At 34.1% G+C, this 18,335-nt stretch overlaps 1 protein-coding gene across 1 annotated transcript; it reads left to right on the forward strand.

Moving 5' to 3' along the window:
- The first annotated feature begins 817 nt into the window (after nt 1–817).
- LOC129261598 (proline-rich protein PRCC-like) lies at nt 818–9,901 on the forward strand. Its single transcript, XM_064100168.1, has 7 exons — nt 818–1,217; nt 2,267–2,412; nt 3,609–3,659; nt 4,206–5,024; nt 5,499–5,645; nt 6,741–6,806; nt 7,492–9,901. The coding sequence occupies exons 1-7, from the start codon at nt 836–838 to the stop codon at nt 7,579–7,581; spliced, it is 1,701 nt and encodes a 566-aa protein (XP_063956238.1). The 5' UTR covers nt 818–835; the 3' UTR covers nt 7,582–9,901.
- The last annotated feature ends 8,434 nt before the right edge of the window (nt 9,902–18,335 follow it).

An 18,335-nucleotide genomic window follows, 5' to 3' on the forward strand; every position in this document is an offset into this window, starting at 1 on the left:
AGACTTTTGGATTCATCATCATCCATTAAAGTACAGTCCACCAGGTTGGTGTATCATCGTTCTTGATTTGTGATGTGATAAATGAGCAGCTGCCTCATAAAAGCATAAATTTCAATTTTTAATTATTCATGATGACTACAAATTTTCTGCGTTCAAGAGCAGGTATGAAATAGTTTGTCTGTTGTAGATTAAAAGCTTCAGTGTCTGTTATATTGGTTGTTCCGCTGAACTCTGTTGGCTCCACTCACCAATTACAGAGACCGAAGTTCTAACTCGATCTGTACAGGGACTCAATTGCCATATGTTTATGTATTAAGTTTGGATAAACCAGGGAAGTGGTCACTGTTTTTTTTACCTTTTAAGTTGATTTTTTTCCTGTTTTGGTGCATTTCAGGCCAAAACGGAATCATAGGCCTAATCTTTAATTTGGTCCAGTTCTTTTTATATATTTTTATGATATAAAGAAAAAAATCGATGAGCCCTTCGGGGGGATTTTGTGTTGTTAATCCCCTAATGGCGGCTGCACGATCGTGAGCCGTCTGTATACGAGGATAAATTTTTAACAAATTTAAAATGTTAAAAAACTCCTCGAAACAGACGGCTGCCAGCTGTCTAGTCTGTTGTTGATATATGCTGAAGGTACATTAAAAACCCATTTTATTTTTTCTGAGAAAATAACATTTTATTTATTTTTTTTCAATTGACGATACATGCCACAGGGATGGGAAGTTGCTTGCATATGATGTCACAAATCAAAAAATTAAAATTGTAATCACTTATTAAATCTTTTATGGATTTTCCTCAAACCTTCACCAATACCCACCAGACCATTCTCATGATGCATTTGATTTTACAGTTTATTCTTTCTCCTAGGTTGGCTCACATTGGTCTTAATGATTGCAAGGTAAATACTGTCAAAGCCAAAATGTCTTGTCTTGTCAACTATGGCAGTAGTGATGAAAGTGATGGCAGCGATGGCGAAGACTTCTCGTCGCTTCCAGCAAAGTCAAAGGACATGGATTTGAAGGCTAAACATGCAGATGTTACACCTGCTATTCCCAAGTCATCATTATTTGCTTCTCTACCAAAGCCAAAGGGCGCCAGCACTCCTTCTATGGAGGATGTTGGATCAGAGTCAGGGAGTTCCAATAAGAAATCACTCTTCTCTAGTCTGCCACCACCAAAGAAGACTGGAAGTGCAAATCCAAATTCTGCAGGTGAATATATTGTCCACTTTGTTTTTGAAAAGTCACGACGATGATATCTTCACAGAACAGCTCATCAATAAAATGTCAGTGAATGAATCATATAGGTTAAAGTGCTTTAATGACAGCACATGAAACTATTAACTGCTACCTTTTCTAGGCAAATGGTGTACTCTTTCACTTTTTAAATAAATAGATGGTATAATACAGGGGAGTGTTTCATTAACATTTTTGTCCGACATATTGGATCTGACAGCTTTCCTTGATTTTGATTGGCTGAGAACACTGTTACTATGATAACTGTCAGATGAAACGGGACTTGTCGGATAAAACAATAAAATGCCCAACAAGTTCTGTCATGAAACGCTCCCCTGGTTTATCTCCAGACTAAACAAATTTTAGTCCACATTTCTATAGAATGCAATGTTTCATCTTTAATAATTATTCAATATTAATGTCAATGATAATGTACTAAATATATTAATTTCTTGGATAGACCATCTTTTTGTTTTCATTCTCTAAAATACTTATTTTTGTCATTTTCACACAGGATTAAAACAGCATGTGTTTGGGGGAATACATTGACATAATGATTGCAACATTAAAAAATGATAAATTATGTAATTCATATGATATAGCTGCTAGCATTTTATATTACATAGTCAAAACTTCATCATCAAACTTTCATTGATATGTTTCTCTTTTTTTTTCAAGATTTTTTTAAATACCAATTTGATTTCAGGGTGGACTTAAATCGTCTGCTTCCTTCAATTCAAAGCAATGGAATTGTGATAGATTTAAAATGGAGTCAAATCATGCTAAGGTCAGGCTAATGGATACTTAAGGATAGTGAGGAAAATATTGAAATGTCTCTAGTCATTTAGAAATCATTATACAATACTTCATTTTCATGTTTTGTGATTTGTGAAATAAAGCTTTCTTTCCTAGAAGTATTCAGAGCCGCAATTTTTTGTAATTCCATTTTTTCCATTTTGTAAATTCAAATTAAAGCTGAATATCTCAGTGGATTTCTTTATTCTCATTTTTTCCTCTCACACCAGCAAAAATGTCTGCCGCTAAACCAAACCTGGCCCAAGAGTCCACAGGTTTACTCACTGATAATAAAACAGGCTCTAAGGGTTTGTTGAATTTGCCACCTCCAAAAAAGAAGCAGCCAGTGAAAATAAGCCTGCCAGCTCTGCCTGATGTAAGTAACATTTATGTTCATACTTCCATGTACATCACGTTCCCTCAATGTTTAACAAGTTGTTTGTTATTAAGTGATATTTTAGTTGACCAATTTGAAACTGCATTGACTGCATAATATGTCATGTGAATAGATTTATGCATACCATTGATTTTGGTGCACACATGTTTCCAATGTTTGAAATAGATTGACTGAAAGGAATAGGCTGTTATTGCTTGCATCACAACCTGTGCATTTCAAGATATTTTCTAATCTCCAATAATCCAGATGAAGTAGATATGTGTCACCTGTTTGATGGAACACTCTCAAATAGACTAGTTGCCTATTATACACCATGGATCATGTTTATATCACTATTGTTAAAACAATTACAGTATCATTTAAAAGTATTAAATACTATATAATATTTGTTTGTTCATTTTTTAGCCAAAATATATGTGCATTTATTCACTTTACATCTGAATCGTGTTTACTTCACAATTCAAATTTAGATTTTATATATTAGTTATTGATCTTTACTTGAAATGAATCCCTCATTAATGTTTTTGATAGAAACCTAAGCAGGTCTAAAGCAGCTAGGTTTATTTTTGTTTTAGGGTCTAGAATTATGTATTTTTTTATTTAATTTATGATTATTAATTTTACTGCAATTCAACTATAAACCAACATGAGAGACATGGGTACTGATTGATAAGAATACATGTTACAGTCTAACATGTAATAAATGAAATCCTGCTAAAATTGATTTGCAAGCTCACAATCTCAAGGTAGTATCGTATTATGCCATTTTGTATCTATTAATATGGTTTCTGATTGTCATCTGTGCTTCTAATGATGATGAACCAGAAAGAAAAGACTAAAGTGTAAAATGTGCATTCATTCAGTTTACATCTAATTTGTGTTTACTTCACAATTTGAATTTAGATTTTATATAATTAATCATTGATCTTTACTTGAAATGAACTCCTTAACAACATTTTTGGTAGAAACCTATGCAGGCATCTATAGGCAGTAAGGTGTATTTATGTTTTAGGGTCTAGAGTTATTATCATTTTTTTTTTCATTTTTTCATTATTTTTAATTTCACTGCATGATGAAATCCTGTTGAAATGATTTGCAAGCTCCCAATTTCAAGGTATTATCATATCTTGCCATTTTGTATTTGTTAATATGGTTTCTTTTTGTCATCTATGCAGCCTGATTCTGATGATGATGAACCAGAGGCAAAAAGACCAAAGAGCACCAAGGTAGTAATCATCATTACTCTCTTTATTTCAATGAGGATTTATTCATACATTTATGTTAATGCACACAACATATTTGCTTGATGTATTGCGCATGCTTCTCTTATTTCTATGTGACTCTATGTATTATGTTTGATTCTATGGATTGTGTCAAGAGCTTGTCTAATATTTTCACCTTATTGAAAGATGTGGTAATGCTAATTAATTATTTAGAATTTATATTCATACATGTTGCTCTAGCACAATGTTAAGCTGGTTAATAAAGCTTCAGATATTAAATCATTTCATTTTTGAAGCCTATTGGAGAGGTTTCCAATGACTTATGACCATAATTAATTTAAATCCATTATGTACACTTTTGTAAAGTCTTGCAAAGTTGCAAGCCTTTTGTACTCTTTCAATTGTCTAGTACAATCGTTGTTTTAAATACACTTGGAATATGCAAGTAGACAGGTGTATTGTTATTTGTTTGACTGATTATATGTGTCTCTATAATATTAAGTTTGATTATTTCTTGTATTTCTTCTTTCATTAATGGCATTATATTAGGGAACTGGACTCTTTGCAATGCTGCCTAAGCCCAAAATAGCAAGTCGTAGGGAGGCGCAACGTCCTCTCATCCCCTACACTCTCACCAAGAAGCCTGCTGCAGCTCCTACCAAGCCTCCAGGAAAGCCCTCAACCACTCCTAAGGCTCCAGTGCCATCTGCAAAGCCATCTCATCCTGTTACAAGTACTGCTGTACAGAGTAAACCATCTGGGAGCAATCCATTAGTGATGGGTTACAATAGCGATGATGATGAAGAAGATGATGGTGATGGTGTTAATTTCTTTTCAATGGGAGGAAGTGATGATTTAAAGCAAAGAACTATGGAAGAATCCACAAAAGGTGCGCAACGTAAACCTGTTGCTTCCAATCCTTTGAACTTGAGTAGTCAAGGTAGCAAAGCGAGTGTTGAACCATCAGTGACTGAATCTGCTACTGGAACGAGTCGGACTACAATGAGTGGGGCTGATCCGGGGGTGGAAGCTGCTCCCGGTATCACAGAACCAATGGTACCCCCCACAAATGATGAACCCCTTGTATTTAACTCGTCAAAAACAAACAATGCTGGGTACTCCTTATCAAACTACAGTCATCAAGCGATGTACAATCCTCAATACAACGCACAATCTTTACAAGGATCAAACTATGCACAAGCCAGTGAGGGAAGCCAGCCGCATGGATTGTACAATCAAACTGGATTGGATAGTCAGGGAGCTATGCAGTACTACAATCAGCCATATCAAGAGGGTGCTGATACTGGGTATAAGGAGAGTGCTACCAGCTCAGAGACTTCAAGTCAATCATTCCTTCAAGATGAAAGGGTTTGTCAATTATACAATGTGATTCATTTACTATTTTAACTTTTCCATCCAATGGTTACTACCATGGAATACCATGGAAACAGTGGTGAAAAGCTAATCAAAATCAAGAATTTCATTTAAGTTACAATTGGATGGCAAAGGACTTACTATTATAGTAACTCTCTGCAGCATTTCTTATACTTTTTATCGTTAAAATATATATATGCTAATAGATAATGTATACATGCTTTTGAATGATCGATTGGCTCTATTTCAGTATTTGCAATTTTCCATTAAAAAAGATGTTTTTGAAATATGATGAAGCAGTGAAATTTCATATTTGAAATTATGATTAATCTCTTCTGACCCATTATCGCCGAGAATGAAATTGAAATATCATTTTTTTTCTACTTGAAAAAAGACAAATATTGCTTCTCTGTGGGGAACAGTATTTTAAAAAAAATATACCTATTGTTTTGTCTGTTCCATTCACAGTTTGCCAAAATGGTTGGTAAGAATAAACGAGGAAAGGAAGAAATACAGTTCATTGACATCAAAGCGGATGATCAGATAGGACCTACTGCTGGCTTGCAGGATATGGTCAAATCCATGACAGAAGAAAAAGAGTACAGAGGAAAATTGGTATGTAGACTTTCTTTTATTTGGGGGGGGGGGGTCTTGTCATGTCAATCTATTGTAAATGTTGTGATTCTGGTGGATGATTTATAATAAAAACATAAATACAAAAAAATGAAGATTAATATGTAAAACACATGGTATGATGGATGCTTTTTAGTTTGTGCATTTCATAATATATGCCTAAAAATTGCCCTCTTATAGTGATGTAAATTATGCACATTAATTAATGGAAGATCGGTTGACCAAACGGAATTCAATGGTCAAGGCCATGCAAAGTGATTACATTTTCCATTAAAGCATTGCTATTTCCTGGGATCTCACTAGTAATTTTACTAATTAATCATAAAACATCCTTGTGCTTGGGTTTCTTCATTCAGTTAAGCATTTCTTTAATTTGTTTGATACTTTGTATGTCTTAGAAAAGAGTGGTTGACCCACAATCCTCTCATTATTAATGAATGCTCGTGGTGCATGTAATAAACAAATGTACAAATTATTGATTTTGGGCAATTCCATGCAATATGTACATCTGACCTCCTGTATGTGGGACCTTCATGAAATTCTCTGTCTCTGATTTCTTTTTCTTTTGACAGTCTGTAATGTTCTCAAAGGACCATGACTTGGTCACTTTATGAAGTGAAGTAAGACTTTAGTAAAATGGGGGTCTGGCGTACAAAAAGGTTTATCATTGTATTGAATTGCCCTTTTATGAAAATATGGAATTGAAAATCAGATGCCAAGTTATCAGTTTACTTTTCCAAATTCACTGACCCTACATATAGATGACTGAGATAACTAACATTTACTGATAGTTGGTGCTAAATCTAATTAAATTGTCAAATTCATTTATTACAATTTAGTGCATTAAAAAAATAATGTTATAGTCAATATGCATTTCAGAATGTGAATGTAGCCTGTGAAATCAAGACCAGATTCTTAGATTTTTACCAACACTATAACAAGTATCATCAGTTTTACGCTTCTACCAGTTTGGTGTCGGCCTGTTAATGATATCATTCTGGGTCTAGACAGAGAAGGTAGTACATTAAAAGAAATTAGTTCATTTTTTTGTTTTCATATCTCTTTATTCGATCCTAGAAAAAAGAGCAGCTTCCTACATCCCAACAGAAGAAAAAACATCAGATCACCTATTTAGCTCGCCAGGTAAGTCACTTTATCATCTCTCAGACACAGCTTCATGTAATCCACTCCCCGTTTTGTTATGATCAACTGGTATTCTTTTGGCAAGAAATGTTGGCTGATATTTAGAAGACATCTAACATTTTTAGTCATCTCTTCTGAGAAGTTTGCATTTACTTTCTGTTTGATATATCAAGTTTTGTTTGAAGTTGGGAAGTCTACAATGGTTAAATTTCATGATTTATATGATGTTAGAGATTCTATTGAAGATGAAAACTTGAGAATTTCTATCTTAATTTTGCTGAGGTGAACTTTTTTTTATTTGTGATGGAATATTTAGGCTTAACGTTTTATTTCTTGTTTGTATCTTCTGTGCACTGTTACATGTAATACAATCAATTGTATTTGATTAGTTTGAACATTTAAGTAATTCATGGATTGCCATAGACTCTTACAATCAATATTAATCACTATTGATTGCATATAAGAGCACAGACATGAAATGAGATTTCTTAAAAATATCTTTCTTACTCCTCCGCCTTAAATATAATGCTTCAAGTCAAATAATCAAAATATGTAAGTGAACGTTTATAACTAGTATGTTTTCTGACAAGTTTGATAAATTCATCAGTAAATTTATTAAGTCTCGTTATCCATGGTTAAATGATATTGTTTCATTTAATTTTGTAAAATATATCTTCCTATTCAGGCCAAGGAAAGGGAGCTGGAACTTAAAAATCAATGGGCTGAAAATCGACAGAACCGAAAGAGTACCAACGCCAAGTATGGATTCTTCTAAATGTCTGTGGATCCATTGACAAGAGATCGTGGTGGAGAATGTGTTCGCTAAATCGTTTACCCCAATGCTGTTTTCATAGGACCTATATTTTCCAGAAACTGTGTGACTTTAAATGTTTTTCAGAGAAAACTGGCACTATACAAATGCTTTTCAATGTCATCATCATCATGAACAAAGGGTTCAATTATTTTGATTTAAGGCGATGCAGTCAGTAGATCATGATAACCCTTCGAGCGTTTCAGTTGGTTTATCAGCATTCAATTGGCCTGGATAGATAAGGCTAAGAGATGATAGTCTGAAATTTTTTTGTGAATAAGAGGCTCATTTGAATTCACTAATCGATTGGACATTGGATGTGTCTTTATGTGCCAAGGTAATGCTGAAGGAAGGTTGATATTATATTCTACTGAAATATAATTGGGTGCACTGAGAGTCTTTCAATCATCAGTGTAGTAATATCCATGTAATAAATGGGTACCCAGTAGGAAGAATTTCCTTGAATGCTCGAGCGTCTGATCAGGGTAGCCATGTTAAAGCCGGGCTAATAGTATTCAGCACGTAGAAACATTGTATCAAGTGCTATATAAATGTTGCATATTATTTTTTTTATTATTATAGTGTTGGAGACCACTGCAGGACATTGGTGAAAGGGCAGTGGAATCTGGTTATGACCAAATGTCCAACATCGGTCTTAGTATCAAAGATGTGGTTATCTAAAAAGTTATTCTTGGGGATTGAAATTATCATCAATTTGATTAGATTAAAGTGATCTATTTAAAAAACATGAAACATTACTTGATAAGTTATTTGATATTTATAGTTGCAATACTGGAACTGTACTTAAATACAGAATGTTATATTAATTACTTTTTTATGTGGCACCTTGATAGATCCTTGTCATTTAATTGGGTGTTGATATCTGTCTTTCACCCCATTGTACAATGACATCATTATTCATGCAATTTTGGATCCATACAATTTTATCCATTGCATGCTCATCGAGACAACCTGCACTACATGTAAAAACATGCGTATTTGCAGCACATGTGTTTTACTGTTACATGTATGTATGTGACAATCAACAAGACTGCGCTTCCTCGCACAGGTGCATGCATGGCATGCATTTTCTTTGAAAATAAATTCATAAATGTCAAATGAGAAGGATCTACTGTTAGGCGTCATAAAGCAAATAATGACTGTCTTTCATTCATGCAATGGACAGAATGATTCATTCGGTGAAAGATGGAATGATCCATTGCACTCGTAAACATTCATTCATCAAAGTTTGATGACATTCATCAAATTGGTATTTCAAATTGACCTGAATGTGACGGTGAAAATAATCAGTTTTTAATCTATTCCTTAATTTTACCACTGACGTTATGTGTGATTGAATAGATTAATCTAAAAGATAACAGCTATTGAATTCATTATTTACAGGTTTTGTAAAATGAATGAAGTTAATAAATAGTAACTAATGTTTCACTTTCAATCAGTATGTTTTAGCCTTGTATAGAAAATATATTTAGTGACAAAGTAACCTCTAAGTTGAATCTTCAGTGGAAGTTTCTTCTCACCCTTATATACCCATATTCACAAAATGTGCAATTCATACTTATAGTTTTTCCTCAGTCCTGTTTGGCAAATATAGGTAAAGTGAAGTATAGATGAAAAGCTGATGAGTCCCATGCAGGCTAATTAGAATAGTTTTATTTCATAATCTGATCATGAAAACTCACAATTTTGGATATCATTTTTTTTTAATACACTGTATGATGGGTCTTTAAGGTAATGAATTATGATAAGTGATTTATTTGCCTTAATGTGTCTATGATGGTTTTGTATTTGGACAGATTTGATGAAATATTTGATATGGCTGTACACTGGAAGAAGAAATGTTAAATTCTGCACCTTGGACAGGTTTCTAGTCTTGGTGCACCTTTAACAGTACACAAAGATGCACAGCCACATTTTAGACCAGAAATGTGCAAATCATTCCTGTTGTAGGTGCTCCCACTGTGGGGTGGTACAGTTGCTTAGTTTAGCCCTTTTTCTGAAAGTGTACCTGTAAACCTAAATAAATATTGATTTTTGACAGGTTTTGCAATCTTCAATATTCTATACTTGCATCTTCTGATATGCATTTTAATTTTTCTTTATATAGGAATCCAGGTACATAGACATGTATGTTCAGTAAATTTTAAATTTTTGAAGTAAAATATACATTGGAGAGAAAATAGTGATGTCATTGTGATAACTGACCCATACACGTCTATATTTAAATAAAGTACATTTACTGTGTACTAGTATGAAAAAGGGATAGCGATATCATATTTAGTGTCTGTAATGCAAGAACAAGAAATAAGAACACTGATAGTTCTAAAGGTATGGATGATACATAGAGGGGAAGAAGCGGGAGAGTGGGAGTGAGAGAGAGAGAGAGGTAAAAGAGAACAATGTAGAGATAGAGCTGAGAGAGAGAGAGAGCAAAGAAGAGAGGGGCAGCAAAGGGGATAGAAGAGAGGGTGATGGTGAAGGACGAAGAGATGGCGAATGAGAAATAGAGAGGGAGGGGAGGTAGGGATTCCTCGATATAACGATGAAAATTTCCACAATTCAAATCTTCAATTACTTTTACCATCGTCTTCTTTTCAAAGTATATAATCATCCATTGCTCTCAATTGATTTATATACTATCTACCCTCATACTCCCATTATATATTACTATCACCACCTTTCCATACGTTTCCCACATCTATTCTTTCCTCTAGCTCCTCTTCATCTGAATCCCTACCTCCCCTCCCTCTCTATTTCTCATTCGCCATCTCTTCGTCCTTCACCATCACCCTCTCTTCTATCCCCTTTGCTGGAGGTAGGGAGGTAGCAAAGAAGAGAGGGGCAGCAAAGGGGATAGAAGAGAGGGTAATGGTGAAGGACGAAGAGATGGCGAATGAGAAATAGAGAGGGAGGGGAGGTAGGGATTCAGATGAAGAGGAGCTAGAGGAAAGAATAGATGTGGGAAAAGTATGGAAAGGTGGTGATAGATGGTGATGAGGGTAGATAGTATATAAATCAATTGAGAGCAATGGATGATTATATACTTTGAAAAGAAGACGATGGTAGAGGTAATTGAAGATTTGAATTGTGGAAATTTTCATCGTTATATCGAGGAATCTTGACAGAAATGTGCTTTACTTTGCTGAATCATCCTTGCAGATTATGCAGATGGATAAACAAAGTCATTCATAAGAAAAATATGCTTTTGAAATAATATATTCTTGCTGATACACTACAGTCCGGTAATATGAGTAGTATACAAGCAGAAAGGCTTACTTTATAAGGGATATGCGCAAAGGATTGTGCAACGATGAATGAAGTATAAATAAAATTTACCGCCAGTGATCGGAAGAGTGCCAAAATCAGGATTAATAATCATTATGGTTTGACCAATGGTCAAAATATGAACTCTTGTCACCAAATGAAACCGACACATAATCTTACCAAAATTATTCGCACAAGGGGGTTTTCGTATTGATATTTCATGAAGAAGAAGGTGAAGAAGAAGAAGAGGAGTAGAAGTAGCAGAAGAAAGAAGATGGGAAAAGGAAGCTTTTCATGCGACTTCTTATTCTCATTTCAGCATCTGTCAATAATGTGCCTAGATACAGATATGCATCTTTCTTCTTGTGATATGCAAATTAAAAAAACCGAAACCTGTTCACTTAAAGTACATGGAAACATCTTTTGTAGAAGCCATAAAGTAAAAAAAAGTACGGGTCTGGACGGTCATCTACCTTGGGGTAGTGATATCTTTATCGTTTATGATGAATAGGTGTGGGCGTGGTAAAGAGGATATGTTGAAGGAGGAGGGGGATGGGATAGGAAGTCTATATTGACTGTTCAGAAAAATAATGACATTGTTGGTTTCTGATCGTCGATCAGAAATCGCTGCCGTCATCTTCTTTTCGCGCATGCATGAGCACATTAATTTATTCAATTAGTTCTGAAGATTTCCATCATGGAAAAAAAATATGTAGACCGGGGCTACATCAAGATTTATCGTTAGATAATCAGATCAGTTCATGTCTATAGAAATGATCATTAAGATAAGATGTATCGTCTAAAAGGCCTTAATATTATTAAGAAAAATGAGCGTTTGTCAGCATCGCGTTCAGAAAGTTTCTGGAGAATGAAACATCGCGTTGAATTGAATCATCTTCCTTTGGAAGGAATGAATTCAAACACGGAACAAGACAATCTGTGGAGCAGAAGCGCATTATTTGTTCAGTCGCGGCTTTACCATCAACAATAATTGGCCATTTTCTGCAATGACTTGGCTTCCAGAAAGACCCCCGATCAATAAACACGTATTGCTGTGTACGCTGGCGATGGGCGTCGCAATTATGACTCCTGGGATATCGGGTCACTTTGAAGTGGAAGAAATCGAGGCAAAGGTATCTAATGATTCTGGGCTGATACCACTCTACATAGGTGTTCTCCTGCCGTTAAGTAGTAATGGATGGGAGGAGGAGTATGCAAACCAGAGTATGGTAGCCATGAATCTAGCAGTAGATGACCTGAACAGCAGAACTGACATCCTATCTGATCACTTCATTCACCTCGTCATAAGAGATACCAAGGTCAGTGCAAGAAAAAGGTTATTGCTGATTCACCACCAGATCTATTTAATATTAATACTAATTTAAGATTTATTACCCCGAACTCACACGATAAATACCCTTATTGCTTTCCTTTTTTTATTTCATCTTTTTTTATATTTATATTTTTATTTATTTATTTATTATTATTATTACTTCTTTTTTTTTTTTTGGGGGGGGGGGGGTCATGTGCTTTTTTCAGGAATCGCATCCTTTTTGTGTGTGATGAACCACAATTCTTCGCCCATGTCTGATTATCTTTGGGAAATCATTGGTATTAATATGGAACATGGTTTTTGTTCCCTTTATAACCGGTGTTTTTGGCAAGTTATGAAGGTGTAGACTCTGAGAGATCTTAAAAATGAATCTTTCGATTCCCCCTTTTTTTTAACCATATCCGTATGTCCTCTATTTTCATTAAACCCTTCAACCCCAAACGTATATGACAAATCCCCTTAAAGATGTCCTCTTTTAATTGAAAATTTCCTGAGTCGCGTCCATTAATGATTATCTCGAGTGATAAACCACAGTATTTCGTCTTTGCCTGATTATCTTTGAGATGAATGAAATAATTTGTTGAATCTAAATATTAAAATTCAAAATCATTTATTTAACACCTCTTAAAACATACAAGATACAGACATCGAGATCAAATCAATCGAATGTTTGATTTGATTTGATTTGATTTATTGATAATGGAGTAAACAATGAATATTGAAAAAAAAATATAACAAAATACATAGGTAATGAATGGGATGTGAGGGAGTAGCAAAAAGCCAAATGGGCCTACTTAGGATACTCCCTGCTTAATATTTATTACTGAACATCTTACAATGAATTTATTAGATTGCAAGAAACCCAAATATTCAAAATTAACAAACTAGTAACAGAATTCGAATAAACAACAACTAAATTGTAAGAAATATAAAAACATACAAATAAAACAGGCAACTTATTCATCGAAAGCATGATGAAGTATTTAGAAGGTATGATTTACATTTTATTTTAGATGAATTTAGCGAAGGACATTGTTTATTTCAGGGGGCAAATTGTTCCATACGAGTGGTCCGCTGTGATTTATGACTGTTCTCGAAAAAGTAAAACGGTAAAAAGGAATGTATAAATTGTCAGAGTTTCTATTATTATATTTGTTTATATTGCGATTTGTTATAAAATAACCATCGAATGTGTCAGGCAACGGATTCCTGCAGTTTGTATATATATATATAATACATTTTTAGAATCTTTAATTTACACAATAACTGATGGGAATGAGCTAAATATGGGGAAGTTGTTATTATTCTTATCGCCCGTTTTGTAATAAAAATAATTGTAACACCAAATAATTTGCACAGTCCCCCATACAATATTGCAATAGCTGAGATGCTTGGGTATCACTTGTATAATTGTACACGAATATGCAATGGTACGTCACTTTTAATTCTATTAAGTACGCCAATGGTTTGAGAGATCTTCATAGAAATATTATTAACATGTTGTTTCAAACTCATGCTATCATCGATTGTGACACCTAAGAATTTTGTATCTTGCAATTTCTAAATTTCAAAATCATTGATGTAAATCTTATTGCATTTTCTTAAATTTTCTTATTTCTGGGCTTAAAAATCATAAAAGATGTCTCCTTTGTCTTAATTTGAGGTCAGTAGGCTTGGAACCACAAGTGACCTCTTTTTCCATCTCAGAATTTCAGATATCATGTAATTGAATTGGATCCTTACGAGATAAAAATTCACTTGTATCGTCTGCAAATAAGGTAGCAGTTAAAATGTCACTTACGTGTTGCAGGTCATTTATGTACAATAGAAAAAAGAAGAGGGCCTAGGTTAGACCCTTGGGGTACCCCTACTCTTATATCCTGAAACTCTGAATAAATTTTGTTGATGCATACACATTATTTTCGATTTCTTAAGTAACTGATTAACCATTTTAATAATGTCCCTCTAAATCCGTATGATGAAAACCTATCAATTAAAATATTACAGTCAAAACAATAGAATGCATTTGATAAGTCTAAAAATACTCCAATCGTTAATGTTTGTTTACATATTCCTTAACCATTTCTTTTTTCATTTAAATCACTCAATCCATGAGCACTGTTGCATCCCTGTCTGAAACCAAATTGTTTGTTATATAACATAATGTGTTTCAAAATAAATGCTATCATTTTATCATATGCTGAAATACCTTGCTGAAAACTGATAAAAATTGATATAGGTTGGTAGTTAGTTACTTGTGTTTTATTGTTATTCTTAAAGATAGGAATTACTTTAGCAAGTTTTAAAGAGTTCGGAACCATACCAATTTCAAGAGACATATTAATAATTTTACATAAAGCAGAAACTATTGCATGAACTGAATATAATTAAATACCTCAGGACTGATATTATCGTAACCCGCGCTTTTATTCGCATCCAATTTTAAAATAACATCATATAATATATTTCTCTCTGTTACTAGAGTAAAGTACATAGAATGGCAAATTATATTTTTCATAAACCTTTTAAAGTTATTTTCTTGAGATAAATTTCCAGTACTCTCATGTATTTTAGAACCAATACTACTAATTTCCTAAAAAGCGCCTTGAGCACTCTACAGAGTGGATTTGGCGCGATATAAGTCTAATTATTATTATTATTATTATTAAAAAAATTATTAAGTATATTCAGTCACTACTCCATTGTTTTCAATATTTTAATCAATATTTCTATTCTTATTTTTTGTTGAAATATTTATTAATTTCCATGTGGCTCTAGAATTGTATTTTACACTTTCAAATTTGTAATAATAGAATTCACGTTTCTTTTTACGAATGAAGATAGAACCACGTTTCTGTAACTTCTATATACAATTTCTCTATAGGAAGTGGAGTTCTTTAAAAATTTCTTACATAAAAGTATTTTCGTTTGCACATTTTATTGATATCCGTATTAAACCATGACCTATATCAGTACAAGTCTTTTTTAATTTTAACATTTGTTATGGGAAAACTTTCATTATATAGTTTTTTTTTGTAAGTGTCTAAAAAATGGGTCTTTGAATTATTAGTGATTAAAGGACCTTCAATTATGAAAAAAGGGGTGAGGTGATCACTTACACCTGTTGTAATGATAACAGCCATTTTCGGACTGGATATAAAATATATTATCTAGTATCGTTGCCGAATTACATGTTAGCCTTGTGAGTTAATTAATCAATGGAAAATATGAAAAGGTAGAAAAAAATATTTACAAAATCATGATTATATGACATACAATCTAAGTCCATTAAATAAAAAAGAAATCACCCATGATAAAACATTGTTTGCTTTCCAAACATCAACTAACAGAATTGTATATATGTACATGGACACAAAACAGGCCTACCAAATTCCTAGCCATACGCCATCGTTGTAGTATCAGATTAACACTTATATGAATAAATGTGTGATTTGCGATTTCCAATTCTTATAATTACACTGCATGATCGTAATTGGTATTGAGAAAAAAATGAAAAGATTGTAAAATATATTTATAAAACCCCATCCTCATCCTTTAATTTCCCGAGTGATAAACCACAATATTTCGTCCTTGCCCGATTATCTTCGAGATGAATGAAATAATTTGTTGGAGTATAAATCTTTATGCATCCCCATACTCAATTCTCTCATATATATTAGACCAGCCCTTTAGTATGCTGAATATATTATTACCCGACATTGATCTCCTTATATGTTCCTCCATTGTGACAGGGGTCTACAGCGCTTGCACTGAACCTCCTCTATGAGATGATACTATCCAAGCCATCCATGATAGCATTCGTTGGAAGCATTGAGGCTGAAACTACCAAGATATTAGCTGCAGTCACTGGTAATTGGGGCATCATTCAGGTAAATGACGTTGGCGTATCTATCTGTACACAATCTTAACACTTTTATAATACACATTTCTCTGTCAGTTTTTGATACTTAAATACGTTTAACATATGACAACCGTAAATACATAATCAAATTTTTAGCCGCATTAGAATAAATTTGAGACATTTTTTATCCGAAATGAGGTATTTATAATTGTAGAAGAAAAGTGAGGAAAACAAGTGTGATGATAATCTGGTCTGTGTAGTATAAACTGTAAACATACCAATGGCGGTTAAATAGAGAGTGTTCTTCCGGACGTATGTATGGTGAGCGTAATATATACGTGTAGAATAACTGTGCTGGGGATGATGGGTGGCTCTAAGGCCGCACACTCACCCCCTTTCGCAGTTTGCCCAAAGTTCACGAAATAGTGCTTTTTCATTTCGCAAGTCATTTAATGAATTGTGTGGAAATTGTCAAATTGCATGCATATCTTGCCCAAAATTGTCCATACTCTACAACGGGACCTATTTTGATTTCCATCTTTCCATCCATCTGTAGATGGGTTTTGCTAACTCTGCTATCGGGCTATCTGATCACCTTCTTTATCCATTCTTCATCCGGACGATGGGAAGCTCTACTGATCTGAACAAGGTTAAACTACAAATCTGCGAACGGTTTGGTTGGTCGAAGATTTCCACCATTACAGAAGCCACTGAGCCACATGCTGGAGTAAGTTAGTGAGTTAGGGAGGAGTTAAGTGGGTGTGCGCGCACGTATGTGTGAGTGTGTGTCGAAGGATGCGGGTGGATGTGTGTTGGGTGTTTGGGTTAGTGTGTGGGGGGTGGTAAGCTAACGCTCCGTTTTGTAAATTATGAAGTGCTTAGAATGTGTTAACATAAAAAAAGTTAATAATTTCCCCACATTTGGCGGTATCCTGGGGCGATATTTAACCCAAAACTTTTACTAATTTTTAGACAAATTATAGGCTTGCACTATTCTTTCAAAAGAATGATTTATGAACTGTTTCAACCAATGAAATATGCCACTAACGATGATTTTACTCAGCAAAGAAGCAATAAATTATATATTGCGGATTTGGATGAAAATTAGTATTGATTTTTAGTGTAGGCCTACGGATTAATGACAAAGACAAGAACGATGAAAATTTTACGACAGAATGAATAATCGAATACTTGTAAAACTGTATCAGTTTGAAATATACCCAAATTTATATGAACCGGTCTTGATTTGACTAAACTCTTTTTACTCACACTAAAACAATATTGTTTTTATATTCTTATTTCAGATTATGGAAGATTTGCACAGTTTATTAGATGACAGGAATATCACTCTGGTAACAAGACAGTCATTTTTCTATGACCCAGCTGGTGTAATGGGCAGATTGAAGGCAAGTGTAATGAATCACCCGTGTATTTGTCCCTCGATCCATCAATATATCAATCAGCAGCGTACACAGGAATTTTAAGGGGGGGGGGGGTTGTTTCAAGCTGAATGAAATGTTGACAAAAAAATTGGTCTTCAATTTTTTTTTTTTTTTTTTGGGGGGGTGAATTCTTAGGGGGGTGGGTATCTAAAAAAATTAAGCGGGGTAACCCCTGTAACCCCCCCCTGCGTACGCCACTGAGATATATATATATATATATAGAGAGAGAGAGAGAGAGGGGATGGAAGGGAGAGACATAAAGAAGTTCGTTCTTTTTCCTATAGGACTTTGAAGATCTGTCCGGAAATTTAAAAAATGCGATTATGATCTTTAGGGCCAATTTTAGACTTCATAAGAGCAATAACGGTCGATTAAACCTCATATTACGCTTTTGAAATCCATGTAAACGTCATTTGGATATAGCAATGTATGATATGCCGACGGTGAATGGAAAAATGATTCACACTAGGGCCCATGCATCGGACATGAGGACATAATGTCCTCATGTCCGATGCAGGACTACCTTATAAGAGCTCAAATATACATGTTTTTCTTCCTTTTTCGATACAAAGAAGACAATTATTAAATAAACTTTTAAAAAGTAGTTCTAAAGCAAATCAAAAGAGACAAATATCACATATTTTTTAAACACACAGTGGACTCAAATACACACTTAGTATCTTCTCTCTTTCTCTTACGCACACACACTAAAAAAAGTGCAGTATACTGTAGTGCACCCTCACATGTACATAAGTGTAATATACAATATAGAACTCATTTGTTATAACTTTCACTC

The sequence above is a fragment of the Lytechinus pictus genome, chromosome 5 (genome assembly GCF_037042905.1).
Source record: "Lytechinus pictus isolate F3 Inbred chromosome 5, Lp3.0, whole genome shotgun sequence".
NCBI lineage: Eukaryota > Metazoa > Echinodermata > Echinoidea > Temnopleuroida > Toxopneustidae > Lytechinus > Lytechinus pictus.